The 21,322-nt window shown below is 43.0% G+C and overlaps 1 protein-coding gene across 4 annotated transcripts in view; it reads right to left on the bottom strand.

Annotated features, from left to right (window-relative positions):
- The window catches only part of WDR7 (WD repeat domain 7), a 1,275,554-nt gene that overhangs the window by 289,435 nt on the left and 964,797 nt on the right, over window positions 1–21,322 (bottom strand). For all 4 annotated transcript variants that reach the window (XM_086960437.1, XM_086960439.1, XM_086960436.1 and 1 more), the window contains one exon: window positions 665–814. In XM_086960437.1, the coding sequence (XP_086816563.1) occupies window positions 665–814 (150 nt within the window). The remainder of the gene's footprint in view (window positions 1–664; window positions 815–21,322) is intronic.

The raw sequence follows: 21,322 nt of genomic DNA, 5'->3' as shown, positions 1-21,322 counted from the left end.
AAATTATGTATGCTCGGTGCCTATCAGCAGCTGCAAACTCTTGACAGTATAGAATCCAAATTATGCAACAAATTGTAAGGTTAATGACTTTTTATAACACCCTGGAATCTGACCATCTTCCTAGAAAATGGTTTTCCCTCAATAGTATATTGAAGGCTAACTACTACCTAGTGTTCTTCAGTCCTCTGATGTAGTGCTTAATTTGTAAAACAAAAAATGCCAGAGCCACAATTTTACTCAGAACCCCGCGACCAGCAATATGAATATTGGGGGTGCTGAATACCAAGACTGAGTAGTCTGGCTTCCAACTCATGCCTCTTTCCTCCACCACTAGATATTTCCTGCCCCTTTATCTCACTCCTGCAGGTTCTTTTTCATCCCTGCTTGCTATCCTTGTCACTGTTATTTAGTTGTTCTCCTCCTCTTCTTTTCCTCTTTTGTATTTTTCTCTCGCTTGCTCTGGGTGAAAGGCTAATGAAGAACAGTAAGTGCTTGTGCCAGAAATGAGTGCTGGCGGGCCCCATCTGCAACCATCACTCCTAATTAAGCACTGTGTTGTGAGAACTCAGTTTGTGGGTAATAGCAGTCAAATCTTAAGAAATTTGAGAAATTATCATTATATTTCTCAGGGCAAAATAAAATGACAATCACGTATGCTACATACCTCCACAAGAAGGTCGACAACATCAGAGGGCATTTTTTCAATTAGTATTTCTATGACCCTTAAAATTTCTCCTTTCGCTCGAGCCAAGGTGCTGGTGTGAATATTCTGTTGAGATTGTGTGTTTGCAGCAAGAGCTGTATGCCTATGTACCTAAAAGAAAGAAAGAAAATGAGCAGTCCAAAATATATGAATAACCATTGAATAAGTTCTAAAGATTCTCTTTTAACATTCATTTAACCGACTAAACATGAATTATACATATGCATTTATGCAACAGATTCCTTCAAGAAATCCCTATAATATATTCTTTACCTTACGCATGTGTAAGACCCATCAGCCTTAGGGTGATCTTCCCCCAAACGTTTTGCCTACTTACCTGCATTTTTGTGCTGAAATTAGTTTTTGTTGGCCGTAGAACTCTGCGTACTTTACCAATGCTAACTATTGTTAAAGTGCTAGTGCTTACCCTCCAAACATGCTTTGGTTGGCTTACACCTAATTAACATATTTAATTTACTTACAAGTCCCTTGTAGAGTAGTATACCATCTACCCACAACCTATAATTTACATACTGCTAGTGGGCCTACATCACTTGTTGTGCCATTCACTTAAGTAGCCCCTTAAAAACATGCCCCAGGCCTGCTACTGCAGCCTGTATGCAATTTTAAACTGCGAATTCGACTTGGTAATATAACCACTTTGCCAAGCATTAAGCTCCCCTTTTATTGCACAGAGTTACTCCCTGAGGTAGGCCCTAGATACCCCGTAGGGCAGGGTGCTTTGTAAATAAAAGGCTGGACATGTACTTTTAGGTTTTCGAGTCCTGGTAGTGAAAAACTCCTAAATTTGTTTTTTCAGTAGTGAGGCCTACCTGCCCCACAGGATGAAATTGGGTTGCCCTATTACATTTAGTATGTTCTCATTTTGGATTGGGACCAGGTATCCAGTTCATGTTTGGTATCTATGAAATTGTAATGAAAAATCCTCTTTAATATTGCAGTCAGATTTTTTATTAACATTCTAAAAATGCTACTTTTAGAAAATGCCATTTTCCTGCTCTTATTACTTTTGTGCCTCAAACCTGTCTTGCGTCAGATGACTGGGCGTAACTGACAGTTATACTTAGTGAATTCCTTCCAGACATTCACATAATAGAGGAATTAGGTGTGCCTAAATGGGCTATCTGCTGGCAGGATGGGGGGCAGAACTGAGCACAACCCCACTTGCAAGTGAAGAGGGTGTGCTCTGCCTTCACACACATGACCCATCACCTCCACATTGTCAATACAGCCAGCTTGCAGACAGAACAGGGGAGTTAGGAAGCTTCTCTCATCTTCCAGAAGAAAGGCATCAGGCTATACAAATAGGACCTTTACACCCACTCTTCAGTTCACTCCTGGACGTGCAGAAGGAAATTCAGAGGTCTCCTGTAAAGTTCCAAATGAACACAAAACTGGTTTGAGGGTTGGCTCTTGTTTATTAGGTACAGCCTTAGCAGAGACCTCATTCACATACAAGTCTCAGCAACCAACTGAGCTTGAAGCATAACACATTCCAACCTGGAAACACGCTACATTCTAGATTACTATATCACCCCTAAGATACAGAACACTACATCACCTCCCTAATTCAATACCATAAAATAAGGAAAAATAAGGGAGAAAAATATATGAAAAAAGGAATAAATAAGAATCTGCTACAATTCTAAATCAAATATTTTTTTAGCAAGAAATATTACTTCACACAACCTTGTAACTGAAGAGGTACCTTTGTTACACCTTGAGGCCTACATACACCTACATGTCAATTTTGTGATTTCACAAAGGATGAGACATTTTCACCAGTAGGGAAGTACTTAGCCACTCTGTTCAAGTTCCAAACTCGGTGATCATTTGCCTTTACTGCATTCCTCAACATTTTGAACACCATGAATAGTTGACTCAATTTGGAAGTTGAACCCCCCTTTCTTGGGATTTTTACCCAGTCGCCTACCTGAACCTCTCTGTTCTTGACTGCCTTTCTTGCATCATACCACATTTTTCTCTTCATTATCATCTTCTGTTCTTGTTCGCTCCATTCCCTAGCATCTAAACCCTGATCCTCTATTCTCATGTGTTTTTCTGCAACCCACCTGGGAATAACCTCTGTATTGGCCACTCTACCTTTAAATAGCTGAAAAGGAGATACTCCTGTAGAGGAATGTAGAGTGAAGCAGTACTCCTGCACCTTTTATTTATGGCTTCTTCCCAGTCTATGCCGGACACCACAGCTTGCTGTAATGTTTCTTTCAAAACCTTGATGAGTCTCTCAACCACACTATTACTTTCTGGGTGGTATAGTGCTGCCTTATTATGTTTTATCCCTCTCACTCTCAGTAAGTCTTCTACCACACCCGAAGTGAATTGAATGCCATTTATCAGAGAGTAATGACGTAGGAAATCCCTCTCTAACAAACAGGTCTTAAAAGAAAAAAACTTCAACCAAGTCAGATTCTACCAAACCCACAATCAGACGTGAAAACATGTCAATGCACATTAACACATACTGGTCATAATACTTGACCCATGCTATCCACAGCAATGTCAGACAAGGACCACTCGCCTGCTCCCTCAACGCCATGGGTTGTGTCCTACACTTAAACACCTTATCACTACGAGAACACTCAATACAGTTCCTCACCATCCTCTCAATGCGTACATCCATTGCAGACCACCAATACCAAACTCTGATCATCTCTTTAGTCTTGGCAATGCCCATATGACTAGTATGAGCACTGTTGAGTTACCTTTCCATTACTTTGAATAGGGGAATTAATTTGCTGCCTCTCATGAGCAGACCATCAACTACTGCAAACTCATAAGACACACTAAATTCCAATTAATCCATACACTCCTGACATCACAAATTTCTTCCCCTTCTTCAACAATTCTCTTAAGTGGAAAGTTTTCACTGCAAAATTAGGCACAAACGTAATGTAAAATTCAGCCATAAACAGAAATGTACACATTCCTCTTTATTCTATGATGTACAAAGACAGAAAATGATACTAACTAAAGCAGCCTTTGGTTTGGTTCCGGACCCAGTGACAGCATGACCCAAATACTCAATTTCCCAGACCTCCAACCTACACTTATCTGCCCTCAGTGCTAGACCAGCGTTACACAGCTTTTAATTTTTATTTATTTATTTATTTATGTATTATTTATTTATTGGTATTTGCAAAGACATACAATGTCAAACCATAATGAACATACAGATCATTGCACAACAGTACCCTTTGTCCAGATACCACTACACAGTGTAATCCATAAATACAATTAATATGAACACAGTTTATACAATCAATTTCATTCGTGTTCAGGTAATCTATTAAATATTTCCAATAATCTTTTGGTCTCGAACCTGCAGGTAATTCTGGTTCATATGTTTCTAGGGTGTCTGTACAGTACACTAGATCTTGAATCCAATGCTTGATCATTGGAGCCTTCTTGCTACCCCAATTCAAAGAAACTCTACGCTTGGCCATTAATAGAGCAATGGCGCAAAACTTACGTTTTACAGCACGTACATCAGGCACCAGACCCAAGAGGCATGTACGAACATCACCTGTAATTACAGTTTCCACCATAATCCCCACCACTTGTGTGATCTGCGCCCAATAGTTTGCCACCGCTACACAATGCCACGTACGAGTTATAAAATCTGCATTGTCAACATTACATCGTGTACACCTGGAGTCCATGCGTAATCCATTTTGGCAAAACCGCTCTGCTGTATGGTACGTCTGATGAAGGTATTTAAAATGCAATATACGCAGGTTCCCGTTGGGCGTCAGCAAGCTTGTCAGTGCACAAGTTGCAGCCCATTCTTCCTCTGATAAAGGGGTATACCACTTCTCCCATGCCCTATACGTGGTGCCCGCTATGTCTTCCTGTAAGGGAACATACAGTTTGGAGACCATGTGAGAAGGCGTGGGCGTAGTAAGTAATAGTTGCAGTGATGTCAATTGTTGTGGTTCCTCAGGAAATGTTTGGTAGAGTTTCTTTATCGCCCTCTGTAACCTGCGATACGTGAACCTAAACATTAGTGTTTGATTGCTAATGAAGGAAAGGTCCTCCGAAGTTTTAAACACACCGTCGTGGTATAGATCCCCCATGGTGTCAATGCCCACTTGTCTGAGTAACCCCACACCCAACTCCTCTTGAGTGACTGATATAGCGGGGTGGTGATGTAGTGGGAGAACTTGAGCATTTAGCGGGGTCTTATGTGTCTTACTGGCCATTGTGCGCCAAGCAGCATTTGTAGTGTCTATGGTACTAATGTCTTGGTTGTGTAGTGGGGGCCTATGATGTGTTAGAACTGCTGTTAGTGGAATCTGCAGTGCATCGCCCTCTTCAATTGCAACATGAGTGACAAAGGAGACTTTGTGATACCAGAAGTGTGCGAATTGTGCTTGGGCACATAAGTAATACAGTAAAGGGACCTTTAATTCACCCTGCGAATAAGGTAGCATTAATGCACGCATTTGTATTCGGGCTTGTTTACCCTCCCATATCAGACGAAGCACCATGGCGTTTATCCTGCGGAACACCTCCACGGGTGGCTTAATGGGAACATTAGTGAATAAATAAAGGAATTTATGTAGAATAACCATTTTCACCATGGCTAACCTATCAACTAGGGACAGTGGTAGATGGACCCATCTCTCAATTTTACCCTCCAGTGTACTAATCGTCCTGCCATAGTTAGTACGAATAACTACTTTTGGGTCTCTATAAAACCAGACTTCTAAGTATTTTACTGGTTCCGATTGCCATTCTAATGGGTAATCAGTTGGATGTGGGTGAGTGGTGTCAGTCAGCGGAATTATTAGTGATTTGAACCAGTTGATTTTTAGACCTGACTGTTGCCTAAATTTGATATACTCCCTCAATAAAGGATTGAGGTGCTGCTCTGGGTCCCTAACATATAACATCATGTCATCTGCATATAGTGATATATGCAAGGGACGTTGCGGGAACTGGACCCCCAAATACTGGTGTCCCTGTCTAATTTTGCAGGCTAGTGGGTCAAGTGCAATTGCAAACAGCAGGGGGGACAGAGGGCATCCCTGCCGTTTCCCCCGTGCTATAGGTATGGCGTCGGATATGTATTTGTCGATCTTGATACGCGCCACTGGGGCCGCATACAACACTTGAACCCATTGTAAAAAAATCGGGGGAAATCCCATATGCAATACTGTATGCAAATATGGCAATTCTATCGAATCAAAGGCATTTGCCGCATCTAACAGTATCACAGCAGCTTTGGTGCTAGGGATTAAATAATGAGATACCGCGAAGAGTGTTCAGGTGTTATGAGCAGTTAACCTCAATGGGATAAAGCCTGATAGATCAGGCAAGATCAAACTGGTAATCAGTGGCTGTAACCGGGTGGCGAGTAATTTCGTCAAAATCTTTGTGTCCACGTTAATTAAGGACAGAGGTCTGTAAGAGTCACAGTACTCTCGATCTTTATTGCGCTTCAAAAGGGCTATTAACATGGCTTCCCTTAATGTCTGTGGCAATAACAGTTTATCATGTGCATCTCCATACATTTCCACTAGAGGTTGAGCTAACTGGTCAGCAAATGATTTATAAAATTCACAGGTAAACCCGTCAGGGCCGGAGCTTTCCAGTTGGGAAGGGATTTAATAATCTCAGTGACCTATTCCACCGTTATTGGTAGCGACAGATATTATCGTTGCGCATCAGATAGCCACGCTATCGACACGTCTGCTAGGTAGTGTACAATTTCCTCCGGGAAAGCAGTGGGTTGCGAAGTGTATAACTCCCCATAAGCAGACATGAACTCTTTTAGGATACCTTCGGCATCTCGGTGCATGAGTCCCCTCCCATCTATAATCGCCGGTATCACATTTGGTGAGTATCCAGCACATATTTTGTCTGCTAGTGCCTTTCCGGGCCTACCACCTTCGCCGTAAGATCGTGCTATCTTGCATTTTGTAATATATTTAAGTTAGTCTTCAGCGTATGTTTGATATTCTGATAGTATCGACCTAAAATCCCCTAGAATTTTCTCATCTTGTGTATGTTCATACTTACGTTCCAGAGTACGGAGCCTATTTTCACAAAGGGATAGCTGACGGCCAATATCTCTTAAAATACCAGCCGTAGTGCTTATGTATACAAATACAATGGTCTTCAACAATTACTTTCACTAGAATCGAATATATCAATACATGCTAAAAAATTCACTTAATTATGGGATATGTCTCACAGATCAACCCTGTACATTCAATGTACTATAGTGCATACGGAATAAAGAAAGAGCAACAGCAATCATTACAAATTCAGGAGCAAATTTAATTCATTGCATTCATCACTATCTCTATATAAGAGAGTTTTCAGGTTGCCCAAAGTGAGCGTGCATAAGATAAGGAAAATAAAGTGCTTAATAGAAAGGAAGAATGAAAAAGGACATACAAATATATTTACAAATTTATATTCACAATCCGTCGATTGACACAATACAATGTTTTTTGTGTGACCTGGCCTGTGATATAGGTTCTATACACAATTTTCATTAAACGGAGACATTAATTCCAAAATTATATTGCACCAGAAAATGTGTTACACAATCCAGGTAATCAAAAGAGCGTCGACGTTTCGACTCGTCTTAGAGCCTAAAGGTAAGTTGGACCGTGGCCATGCGAGTCTTCATCAGGACTAAAACATTGGGCAACCAAAGGAGTAGTGTGAGCCCTGAAATGGAGTAAATATATAAGTCAGGCTGTTGCAAAAAACTTGCGACCAAAAGTAATGTCGCAATGAACTAGGGCAAGAAAAGGATTGCTTACCCAGTAGAAATGGAGAACCAAGTAGAATTCTTCACTCTATGTCCCAAGGTTACTGAATAACACCTAAAAGTCATCTATGCTATTTTATGTCCTTGCGGTTTTCTGTATGTAGGACAAACTACACAAAGAGTAAAATGTAGAATCCTGCAGCATTGCAGTCGCATCCGTTGCAAGATACTTGGTGCACCTTTGGTGGAACATTTCACCACCTTTGGACATGACTGCAACAGTCTCCGTTGGTGGGTGATAGAGAAAGTGGAAATTCACTCACGAGGAGGTGACTTTGGGAATGTACTCAATTTAAGGGAGTGTAAATTGATATATTATCTGAATACAGTTAATAAAGGATTAAACGAACTGGAGGAGATTAACAGACAGGTGGCTCTCCTTAAGTTCTAGATAAGCTGAATTTCTCAAGGTCTGGTAACTAGTGCTCAGCTAAAATGCCTGCATATTGAGCCAGTTGATAACTGTCTAGTTACATATGACATGTATGATTTCCATGTATCAAAACTGAATGTCATAATGATGCGGTATATGTTGATTTATGAATTTTAATTGATTCTATATCCCGCATACTGGGTAGTGTCAGCAGGTAATATTGATTCTGTTAGTCACTATGTAACCTTATTATTTTTTAATCCGTGCACTGTGGCATTTATAGAAGCAATTGATTTCTCATGAGCCATATGTTACCTTCCCACTAAGGTACTCAGGAATACTCAGGCTACCTTTATGAGAGTTCAATTCAATATGACCACCTGTAACTGCTGTAATAGGGTTTATTTTTATTCCTTCGTTTCGTATTGTTAAACATGCATAAAATTATACGTTTTCCACGTGATGTGTATCACTAATGAACATGCTTTGCTGTAAACCTCAAATACACTGAGCATATGAGAGATGCATTCACCCACGATGTTAATAATACTGGACATGGCCCTTCTAAACCATTTGTAAACACCCAATCCAGAAGTTTCCATCCACTTCGGTAAATCATTCGAATTACTTCGAATTTTTATAATCCGCGTATATTTATAATCAATTGAGCCTCCTTGTTCTGGTACTTGATGTGGGTAGACTCCATGCAGACCGCTCTCTATATCCATCCACTTGGAATTGTTGTAATATGGTTTATTTTTATTCCTTCGTCTTGTATTGTTAAATATGCATAACATTTTTCACGTGACTTGTACCACTAATGAACATGCTTTGTTGAAAACCTCAAATACACTGGGCATATGAGAGATGCATTCACCCACGATGTTATTAATACTGGACATGGCCCCTCTAAACCATATGTAAACACCCAATACAAGATGGCGGATCCCTAAGTTTCGAGCGTCTCTTTGGAAATTCCGTAATGCGCTCAAAAACATTCCATCCACTTCGGTAAATCAATTGAATTACTTCGGATTTTTAGAATCCGCTTATATTTACAATCAAATTGAGCCTCCATGATTTGGTACTCGTTGTGGGTAGACTCCATGCAGTCCGCTTTCTGTATCCATGCACACGGACACTCGTACGGCGAGCACACATCAGTTGCTGCAGAATGCAGACCCTTTGAGAATAGACACGTCGTAGTTTGGTGAGTCCCCGGGGATTTTTTGTAGTGGTTTAGTCATCTATTGTCCGTCTAAACTCGGACTTACTTGCATTTTTTAATCTTTACAGCGGATTCATTCTGGTTTATGAATTCCTTGGGCTGAGTCAATTACGATTTTCTACCACTAACTAATCGGGTAAGAGACATGCTTATGTATATATTTTAGATGCTGGGACGTGGTTCTCAGTTTTTAATACGAAATAGGGGTCATTGAGTAGCCCTTGGATCGTGGAATGTCAGTTCCATTTACAATTGGAGAAATTATACCAATATTAAAGCGTCCTTTATTTGATTATAGGACCACCCACCAAAACCTTTGGATATTGAGTATGCAGAGACTGTAAGCCTGCTACATCAAGATAACTTTGTTTCTACATCTCCGTCCTCTGGACAAAGGTAATGACTCGTCCAGTTTCTCTTTGGTTGGAGCATTATTTATGAATCAATAGAGAGTGAGTCAAATGACCACCCTATTATGTTTTTAGGTGTTATTCAGTAACCTTGGGACATAGAGTGAAGAATTCTACTTGGTCCTCCATTTCTACTGGGTAAGCAATCCTTTTCTTGCCCTAGTTCATTGCGACATTACTTTTGGTCGCAAGTTTTTTGCAACAGCCTGACGTATATATTTACTCCATTTCAGGGCTCACACTACTCCTTTGGGGCCCAATGTTTTAATCCTGATGAAGACTCGCATGGCCACGGTCCAACTTACCTTTAGGCTCTAAGACGAGCTGAAACGTCGACGCTCTTTTGATTACCTGGATTGTGTAACACATTTTCTGGTGCAATATAATTTTGGAATTAATGTCTCCATTTAATGAAAATTGTGTATAGAACCTATATCACAGGCCAGGTCACACAAAAAACATTGTATTGTGTCAATCGACGGATTGTGAATATAAATTTGTAAATATATTTGTATGTCCTTTTTCCTTCTTCCTTTCTATTAAGCACTTTATTTTCCTTATCTTATGCACGCTCGCTTTGGGCAATCTGAAAACTCTCTTATATAGAGATAGTGATGAATGCAATGAATTAAAATTGCTCCTGAATTTGTAATGATTGCTGTTGCTCTTTCTTTATTCCGTATGCACTATAATACATTGAATGTACAGGGTTGATCTGTGAGACATATCCCATAATTAAGTGAATTTTTTAGCATGTATTGATATATTCGATTCTAGTGAAAGTAATGGTTGAAGACCATTGTATTTGAATAGCGTTAAATGCCCAGGTCTTTGACTTTTTGGGCCACCCCATTTCTGATAATGGTAGCGCTTATGTAGACCCCCCCTAATCATAGCTTTTAAAGCTTCCCATAGGAGACCTGGATCATCAGTAGTAGGTGTATTTAGCTCAAAATATTCAGTAATAGCTTTGCTAATAGGGTCAGTGTAGACTGGGTCAAGTAGCACTTTTGCATTGAACCTCTAGCTGTGTGGGGCCGATACATAATGTGGCATCAGTAGTGTAAGTTATACTGGATTATGATCAGACAATGTCTTGGGTAGATGAGACACAGAACTCGTCCAGTGTGACACGTCACTAGCACCCAACCAATAGTCTACGCGAGACCAGCTGTTATGTACGGACGACATATGCGTAGCCTCCATGTCTGTGGGGTGCCTAGCTCTCCAGAGGTCCACAAGCAGCATGTCTGCTACTATATCGTTCAATTTGCTCAGCGCACGTTTATGGGGTTCTGTCGATGCTCTAGACCTATCCAGGGCATCATTTAATGCGATATTAAAATCCCCTCCCCAAAGTAATGGAATGTTAGGTAGGTCAAGGATCTTAAGCCAGATATTATGGTAGAAGGTAGGGTCATCGATATTGGGACCGTATGTATTAATTAAAGCGAGTATGTGACCTCTCAAAATTCCAGTTACTATGACATAGCGGCCCTCGGCATCCTTAACTGTATCCTCTACTTGGAAATTCAAGCCCTTTTTGAACAAGATAAGTACCCCCCTGGAATATGCAGAGCCATGTACGGATTCCGCCCACCGGTGTCCAATACGATTATTTGCATTAGGGGCGATATGTGTCTCCTGTAACAAGGATATATCAATCTGCAGCCTATCAAAGTAAACTAGGATTTGACGCATCTTTTTTGGGTTCTTGGGGCTTCTGACATTTCAAGTCAGTAGATTTAAATGTCTAGGTAATGATTTCTCAGTAGACATGTCTAATTTAGGATACCTATTGCAGCCTGGTGTATCATTTGTCGCATGCGCGACGACATATCAACTATGGAGCATAATAATGATGCATAGTGTGATGTTCCCCTGGACTACAGCGGTACGTCTTAAGTGCATTGATCCGTAAAAAACAATTCCCAACTCCTACCCCCCTCCCAACACCCACTTCAGCATCCCAATTATGCCAAAGAAATGTCCCCACATTCATAAAGAACATAATTAAACCCCAGTTGGGGAACTCCCATATGGGGGGTCCACCGAATGCACACATCTGCATCCAACATAGTGAATGTGGACAGGTGTACAATAGGTATGCAGACTAAGAAAAATTCAGAACCACCCATAAAATATAAGTGATACATTGAAAGTGGCAGGTAGTATTTGCAAGGCACCTCGACCCCCACCACCCCGAACTACCTACTATTATTACATTCAGACAGTGTTTAAAACAATAACAATAAACATCAGCATGTAAACAAGGCATGAGGTGGTGTTTCAGGCATGTGAGGCAATATACCCTCCCTCAGGAAACATCCCAAATATGAAGTATCTATGAATCACATGCCAACTTCAAAGGAGCGATCCGCAATCCCAGCAACTTATGTATGCAAAAGGTAGCATGACCGCACATCAGTGTGCCGTCTGGGTGAGCGGCATGTAGGCATACAGTATTCACTAACTTTAGGCCCTGTTGTCTCGTGCAGGCCATCTCCTCTGTGCGAAAACAGTAAATATTGCAAAAGACGGAATCAGCACAACTATCAGGAGTTTGTGGGGGTGTCCTCTTTAAACACATTGTACAGTAATCATGCAGTCCCATGGAACTCAGTCTACACCCCCAGATGATTGGATCAGCAATGTTACATATACTAAATCTGTAACGTTTCCTCCAGCAGCACGCTGCCAAAAGTGCTTATTGGCTTACCAGTTAATGACGACAAGGAGACAAATATCCTAGCCTTACAAGCGGTTGTCAGTCTGAATCTTGAGTCTGCTCAGCACGTTTCTGGTCCTGCCGCCTTTGATGCAATTTCTTTAGAAAGTCTTGTGCGCCTTTCGGAGTAAGAAGAATCGTTGAGTGGCCATCATGAGTTACCTTCAGCCGAGCTAGGTAGAGCAAAGCGTACTCCACACACAGCACTCGCAGTTTCTTTTTAGCCGGATTGAACTCTTTACGCGCTAGCTGAACTGACATAGTGAAGTCCGGGTAAAACTTCAATGGGTTACCCTGTTCATGTATTTGCTGCTTCTCACGGGCCACGCTCAAAATCACATCACAGTCTCTATAATTAAGAAGGCGGGCGATGATAGGTCGCGGAGGCGCGCCCGGCTTCGGTCTCGGGGCCAAAATTCTGTGGGCGCGCTCCACCAGCAACACTGAGGAAAGATGCTCTGTGCCAAAGATGTTGCGAATTAGTTCCTCCACGTTGGCTTCCATATTACCCGTGTTTGTGGATTCCGGAATTCCCGCGATCCTGATGTTATTCCGGCGTGACCTCGCCTCCAAATCCTCCACTTTGTTTTTATCACATCAAGAGTTTTTCCATTTCTGCGCACTTTTTAGTGGTAGTATGGGACTCATCCGCCACCGCAGATATCCGGGTTTCTGCTTCAACAAGTCTTTCCCCATGTTTATCTAATTTTGCCGTCATATTGTCGACTCTTTGGGTAATAGTGTCTAACTTTCCGTTGATATCCTGTAAGCTCTGTTGAATGGCTTTAAGTACTGCCTCCATGCCATTAGGTGCCACTATTTCGCCATCACGTTCAGTATCTGACTGTGCAGTAGCTCCCATATTGTACTTCTTTGCTTCAAACGTGAGGTTAGCCTGTTGCTTATTCGGTTTCCCCATCTTGCCCGCGTAGTGGTGCCACCAGCACTGAGAAGGAGAACAGGAGCGTGCAACACAATAGAACGTATGGCGACGTAAGGCAAAGATGAAATGGACTACACCACTCCCAGTCCCAGATGCACGGCTGCCGCCACACTGAAGGACAATCCCCCGCTTATACGCCACCTCAGCCCTCCAGCCACAGCCGCAAAGGCGTCCGGTCAAGAGCGATCCAGGCAATTCAGGGTAGCACAGCGCATACCCACAGCCCCGGTCAGGACAGGATCAACAACAATGTACGCTTGTATGAGGAGCACCACTTGTCACCAGCACCTAGGTCAATGGGCACTCATGGTTGCTTGTGGCATACACTGGTCCACGCCGTGTCAGACACGATGGGTGCGCCCGCCGCGAGAAGTAGCTGCCACTCTACACTGAATTTTCGCCGCTTCCCCAGTAAGCGATGAGTACCGCTACGAACCCGCACATATCTCGGGCCTTCAAGAGTCTACACAGCGCCAATGCCCATGCGGTCAGATTCGGGAAGACACTGCCACACCGACACCGTGAGCACCCAGTCGGATGCAGCTCCGGCCAGGCAGGGCGCAGCAGGACCAACAATGCAGGCAGCCACCGACCATCCGCTACACATGCCACTGGTATCCGGAATCGAAGGATGAGCTGCCACTAGGCCACCAACGCCGCTGCAGCCGCCATTTTGAATGAAGGAGCCATTATCACTTCGCTTGGAATCAGCTCACTGCCACTCCCGCCGTCATCCAATCTATTATATGCCCCTCCTTGCGCCACAGGTCTTCCTAATCACTCGCCTGAGCGCCCGCAGTTATAGCCATACAGTGCCCCATATGTTCCAGCTCGGGAGTAACAGCACCTCGCCCCTATGTTCAACACTGCTGCACCTCGCCCCAGCGCCAGCTCGCAATGTGGCCGGTGCCCCTCGCTGCACTATAACGCCTACACACCTCCCATTGGGGTCCTGTATCCTCCGTTACTCACTGTTGCGGCATGTTCCCGCGATCTCCACCATCGCGGGCGGCCGAGAGCAGCTCCGGAATACTGCAGTATTACTGTCCTCTAGGGAGCCGCCATTTTGCGCGCCTCCTGCTGGCCCGCTATCCTCGAGATCTGGGGCGCTACGATGGGCTTGTGTGCTGGACTCTATGATCTGCAGGTCCAAGGCTATAATGCCAACAGCGGAGCACTCCGCACCTCTATGACTCGGGCTGCCGCCATGTCACGCCATCATGGTCCCGGGACGCCAGACAGCCGCTCGTGGTTTTTCCGCCTCAGTAATCGCTTCAGGGCTCCGACACCGCTCAGTTTATGGGCAAGTCGTTCCGACGTGCATGTCTGCTAGTTTCACTCAGATAGGCGGCTGCAAATCCGAGTTTTTGAGGATAACTGCACCTGTCCTGCGGAGCTGTCTCAACAGGCAGCCATTCCGCTGTGCGCCCTCTAGTGCGCCCGCAGCGTTACACAGCTTTGCCAACTTATTCCGCAACCTACTATTATGTTCCTTGCGATCAACACCAAATATCAGAATATCATTCTGATATATTTTGACACCTTCAATTCCCAGAATAATGAGTTTCATTACCCTCTGAAATACAGAGGCAACTGAAAATAACCCTAAGGCAATTCTCAAGAACTTGAAGGTACCAGAAGGCGTGACAAATGCAGTTAATTCCTGGGACTGCAACTTTACTTGATGGTAGGCAGAGGCTAGGTCTAAATACGAAAAATGCTTTGCACCATTAAGAGAACTCAACATTTCATATATATTTGGAAGGGGATAGTTGTTCACTACGACCGCTTTGTTGAGTTCTCTCAAGTCTACACAGAGCCTGGCCTCACCATTGGCTTTACGGGCCATGACTATTGAGGACAACCAATCAGTAGCCTCTACCTCCTGTATGACTCCACTATCAACTAGTTTGTTCAATCCAGACCTCATACTCTCGTTCACAAGTAACAGCACACTGTTTGAACTTTAGGAGTTGACAATAATCTTTTAAGCAACCCAAATTGACATTGAAAACTTCAGAAAATTCGGTGTTCCATACCTCACCCTTCTTTGACACAGAAATGACGGAAGGCATGTACTTAACACACACAGATGGTTTCCACTATGGTCTAGGTGCACATATATATCTTGTTGAAGAACCCAACTAATAAGGGAATCTCCTTTCAGAGAAATGTATACTTTTCCTGGATTCATTCTTTCATGAAACTCAATGGTACAACAGAAGTAACCCAACACGTCAATGGGCTAACCCATAACCTTTTGGTTTGATATCAGGCTTAAGAAGTCCCACCTTTTCGACTAGGCACTGCTCATAGAAAGGTTCCCGAATGACTGTAATCTTTGCCCAAGAATCAAATAACATTTTCACAGGTTCATCATTGACCAAGACAACTTCTAATGGGCCATCGGAAGAAGAATCCTTCACCTGGAGAATGTTAATCTCTTTTACATCCCCTTCACACTCTTCATCAAATTCAACTTTTCGCATTTTCTTTAAGATCTTTGCTGATCTGCAGCACCTGGCAAAGTGACCTTTACGTCCACAGCTTTTACTCATGAGTTTTCAACCTGGACATTCTTTGTAATTAATAAGGTGACCAGCATTACCACACCGAAAGCACTTCCCTTAAAACAATTTTTGAATAGGCTTGAAACTCATGGGTATCCTACTCTTAGACACTTTCTCATGACTGACTTTCACTGTGCTTCCGTCGCCCTTCTCATTCGTTTCGCCCCCTGCATCCTTGCTTATCATATTAATACACTCCTTTGAATGTACACATGTCTTGGCAGTGGTGAGAACCTCTTGAAGAGAGGTGTTGTCCTTCTAAAGGTGAGCGTATCACCGCAGTTGTGATGTACTCAAACTCATTTGCAGAATGGTGAGCGTGTCACCGTAGGCACGCCAAGTGAAATTGCAAGCTGCAGACTGTGTAACTCCTGTAGGTGAGTATGTCACCGTAGAGACGCAACGCCAGTTTGCTGGCACTGCCAGAAGGAACTCCCAAAGCCGTAAACACATGTTGACCCGCTGCGCTGCTATGTAAAACTTCTAGGGATTCTTTGGTATGCGGCTTGCAGGTCACAGCTGTTCAGACTTCTGGAGTGTGCGCCATCTTCCGAGTCTTCCTGAGTCGCTGAAGAGTACATGTCACACAGCAACGGCGTCACAATTGCTAGGACATCTTCAGGGATTTTTTCTGGTTGTCTGCTGACTTAGAACTGTTGTAGATATTACAAACGCTTGTTTCCAGGATGAGGGAAAGAGATGTAACACAGTACTCCATAAGTATCGTTGCTAGGTAGTGAGGAGCAGCTTTTGAAAACTTGCCTACATGCTTCACAACTTTCAGGTAGGGCAGGCCCATTCTGAGGGTAGAGAATTCACCAAAAGATGTAAAATCCAAATTAAATCCAGGGGGGAAGATAACTGGCCAATCCAGTGCAAAAGTGCAGAATTTGTTATCTTCAAAAAGCACCGCAGGGTGAACAGATGAAGTGCTGAGGTCTCTACCAAACTGGTTATTCAAAGTTGATTAAAAGTCCAAGATGAGCTACAAACGCATCCATTCCATCCTCGTCGCCAAATGTAAAGTTCCAAATGAACACAAAACCGGTATGAGTATCGGCTCTTGTTTATTAGGTACAACCTCAGCAGAGACCTCACCACATCCAAGTCTTAGCACCCGACTGAGCTTTATGCATAACACATTCCAACCTAGATACACACTACATTCTAGATTCCTACATCACTCCTTTAATACAGAAAACCACATCACCCTACTGCTGTGCATTCACCAAGACTGCCAGTCCTGCGGTTAAGCTGTGCATCTTCACCTGAACCCAGGACTACCAGAGTGACCCCAAGGACTAGTTAGCTGGCCTCCTGTTCAGAGCCACAGCGACACAAAAGGCTACCAACATCTTGAACCAGCAGCTAGTCCCACCCTGAGAGACTTCAGAATCCCCAAGTGGGGTCCCACCAGTTCTGGACCCTTGGTTGTGGTGCTAATGGTGCCTAGATGTCCAAATCCAAAAATTGAGGACTTTTTTAACTAAAACTGCTCTGAGAAGGACTAATCTGCTCGCCTATCTGACAGAGGTGCATCGCCGGTCGTACTGAGTTTGAGGTTTCTCCTGCTACGTTCTAATCAATTGCAAAAAGAACAACTGATGGACAGAATGTTGGACAATGTAAAACATTCACCCCAGTAAAGAGATATGGGCCTAAATTCTTTTTTTTGTTCCCTATGCCATTCCAGATTTTTTTGCATTTGTCGCCCTTAGTGGGAAGGGTATGTCCTAATGTGGGTCCTGTGCTCACTGAGCCACTGGATTCAAGCTCGCCTGGATAATGAGGGGTGAAACCGGTCACACAATGCTTGTTTCCAGTCCAGGGAGGACCAGGCTTGGCAGTTCGGGCTGGACTGTTCCTATGTGGAACAGGGTCAAGACTGATTTGCATATGGCTGGGTCCAAGCTGGGGTTGGGTGGTGAGCAAAAGAATGATGGATTAAACCCAAATCTTTGCTTCTCAGGGCAAATGTTTGCATTGTTCAGCATTCTGTCCATCATTTGTTCCTTTTACATTTAACGTTTTAATCAACATCAACAAATCCTGTTCATCTGTCTTTCGCCAAAGCCTCTTAACCTCATCACGCTAGAGATTTTCAATTTCCAAAAAAAGAAATCTTGACCACAACACCGACCCAGGGCTCCCTGATGATAACACTACCTCCTCAGACACTTGTTACATGTGCTGAAATTTGCTTTCTCAAAACATTTTTTCTCAAAATGTGTTCAAAATCTGAAGGGAAGTGCTGGATAGGCCCAAACCACTTCTTGTATCCAAACCACGCTCCATCGCATCGGCCATATATTTCGACTTTGACCTGCACTCATGCGAATAGATGTCCGTGGTTGGTGCTTTGATCTTTTAGGAGCTAGTTATTACTAAAAACTTTAAAAATTCATAACTCTGGTTTTACTGAATGAATTGTAGTTGTTTTGGTGTCTAATATTTTATTAAACTTTACTCTATTTTTCTAAATTGGTGTGGAATTTTTCTTGTGTTTTTACTTTATTACTGTTTCTGTGGTGCATAAATACTTTATATATCAAGGAACAGTGGTTCCTGCAGACAATGTATTGGATATTAAATCATCGTTAAGCACAATGGCATTGATCATGGGTAAAGATATGTCAGAAAGAGAATAAGAGTTAGACACAACAAAGAATTTATGTACAATGCACTTTATGCAAGCATTGCAACTGTATTATGAAGTTAATAAAGAAGATAATAAAGAAAGTGCTCGGTGCCCCAAGTGAACTTAGAACCTACATATGAAAAATGACAATTTGTGACATACAATAAGGTTTCATAATGTATAGGAAACAACCCTATAGTAAGTATATAGTAGTTATTAGAAGCCTTCTAGCGCATTAGTAGGGGCTGAAAAATGGTTTGTTTTGAGAGCGTATTGATGGCGTTTCGACCCCACATTCAGTACGGGGTCTCATCAGGACCTAACAATGAGGGACACCTGAAATTAAATATAATAGAAAATTACTCAATCGGCCAGATGGAAGGAAACTAAAAAATTGTGATTTTGCTGGATAAAGGGTTTACCTGAAAGAATGACATTAAGCTGCCAGCATGGAGATGTGCACACCGATAATAGTAGTGGCTCATAATAGAGTGATGGGAAAAAAGGTTGTTTTATTTACTCACATGGGGCCCAACCAGGCACTGTTGAGGAGAGACAAAAAAAGAGTGGCAATTCGATATCGAGGCTACGCTGTTATGTGTTAAGATTGATGTCAGAATCTGTAAAAGTCGGCAACTCACCCCTGTAAGGGTAAGGGGACTAACAGATCTAAAGGTTTGTTGCACTTACAAATTTCTGTTTTCAAATGAAGAATCAAAACACGACAATTCGTGTTGTGGATTAAATTCTGTAAATGAAATAACTTGAGAATCGCAAAGATAAGATACTGTTACACTAGGAAACGGCTGGATCCGAATGCCGCAGGGGGAGTTCAAGAGCACTTACCCAAGGTGGGGAAGTGAGAGAGGAGAGGGACTCACCTCTTATTTTCATATCAGTGGGCAGTCGCATTGATACCATGTGATCAGTGTCAAGGATGTAATAAGCCAATCTGGGGAGGACGCTGAAGTCAGGCTGCTACTGCCAATGGCAGGAATGTAGCACGCGGCTCCCGTGTCTATTTATAGACTGGAGCCACGCTCGCAGAGCCTCGTGGACAGCAAACATGGCCAGATATCGCTGGCGGCAGGGAAGAGCTCACTAGCATCGAGGTGCTCTGGGCTCTCACAAGGAAGGGCTCAGGAAGGCCGGTACAGAAAAGGATGTCTTTTTCCATGAAGTTATTTGCAAAACGAAGGACCAAGAGGTAACATATCGGGTGCAATCTAAAAGATATGTATAAATACATTGGTCAAATAAAATCATACATATTTATATACATTTACAAGGACAAGCATCACTATGTTGTAACATCCTTTAGAGGTAGCAAGCGCATTCCACTTCTGCTTGTGGGTGATGACGGCCCTCGGCGGCTAGACAGATAACACACCCCTAATGGGCATGTAGAAGGTCATGCCCATTAGGGATATGTTATCTGTCTAGCTACCGAGGGCCATTATCACCCTCAAGCAGCACAACCTTGTGTTTTTTACTGATGACAGAGGGGTTATTCTCTATTAAATTCTCTAGCTACCCCTCCAGCCATATTTTAACCTCACACTAGGACACCACTGCCACTCAGACCTGCACACATCCTTACAGCTTTATCTCTAAAAAGATCTCTGAGAAAGTGACCCTTCGGGGACCCATAGGGATTTGCAGCGCCGGTCCGACGAGGAGCACTGCCAAATGATGAAGCATGACATCCTTTAGGGTGTGTGAGGGCACCAAGACCAGGACACACTGTCCCCAGACCCTATAACTCGAGAACCACTACAGCTTTCTATTTCACGCTCTAAGTCTCCCTTACAAGAACTGTGACTCTTGCAGAATACAATATGTAGATATATTCGCAGAAAAAAACAAAGGTTAAAGTAACGTTATAGTTGGGTGAATTTGGCAGTAACAACATTAACGCTTTGAACTAAAAAAAATACAAAAATGTAACAGTTATAGTTGCAGAGTTAATTATAACTTTTGCCCCCGCCATGCACTGCTTATGATGTCACATATAACATTACTAATGATATAATCCAATGAGAAAGTTAGTTTGTTTTACAGTTTACATAATGGCAGGTAGCTATCATATTACTTTTCCACAAAATTCTGTACAGCCTGTGTCCAACTAATTGGTACAAGTGTTTACAAAACGCATGTGCTCCTAATGTACCATAGGGGTGTAGAGGTATTGAACATGTTATAAATCTTTGTATTGAAAAGTAACTCTGTGTGCAGGTGACAGCTGACTTGTGTTCAGTACGTTCCACACAAAAGTATTGTAAGCAGCCTTGAGTTATTGGACACAATTGTCTCAGCAGAACAATTTCTACTTAACATAGAAGTCTGTGTGCACTAGGTACTAACCTATGTAAATAGTTTTTTTTTGCTTCAGAAGATGCGCTATCTATAAAGTTTTCACCACAGTAGGAAGGCTGCAGGTAGTATGATCTTTAGAACTTGGTTATTTTAAGTGAATTGTTGCTCTTCGGACACGTTTTGCATATAGTGTATACTATACTTAGAAGATGCTCTTTAACCCCTTCTGTGCTGATGACGAGCCTATGCTCGTCATGCAGCACGGTGCTCGTTTGCTGGTGACAAGCCTAGGCTCGTCATGAGCCGTGGAACTCTCACAAGCGGGGATAATTCCCCCGCTGTGCTGAGCGTTCCATTGCGCGGGCGGGTTCATGACGAGCCCAGGCTCGTCACCAGCACACGAGCACCGTGCTGCATGACGAGCCTGGTCTCGTCAGCAGCACCGCGGCGCCGTACGCGGCCCCCCTGCCTCCGCGCGGCGGGGAAATTAGCCCGGCGGCGAAGGGGTTAATACTCTGTGGTGTATTTCTTATGAGAGTTTCACTGTCTGCAAACAAACCGGTACAGAGTAAACTCTCTCCGTA

Source organism: Lissotriton vulgaris, chromosome 3_1 (genome assembly GCF_964263255.1).
Source record: "Lissotriton vulgaris chromosome 3_1, aLisVul1.2, whole genome shotgun sequence".
NCBI lineage: Eukaryota > Metazoa > Chordata > Amphibia > Caudata > Salamandridae > Lissotriton > Lissotriton vulgaris.
This window is presented reverse-complemented; position numbering and strand designations above follow the sequence as displayed.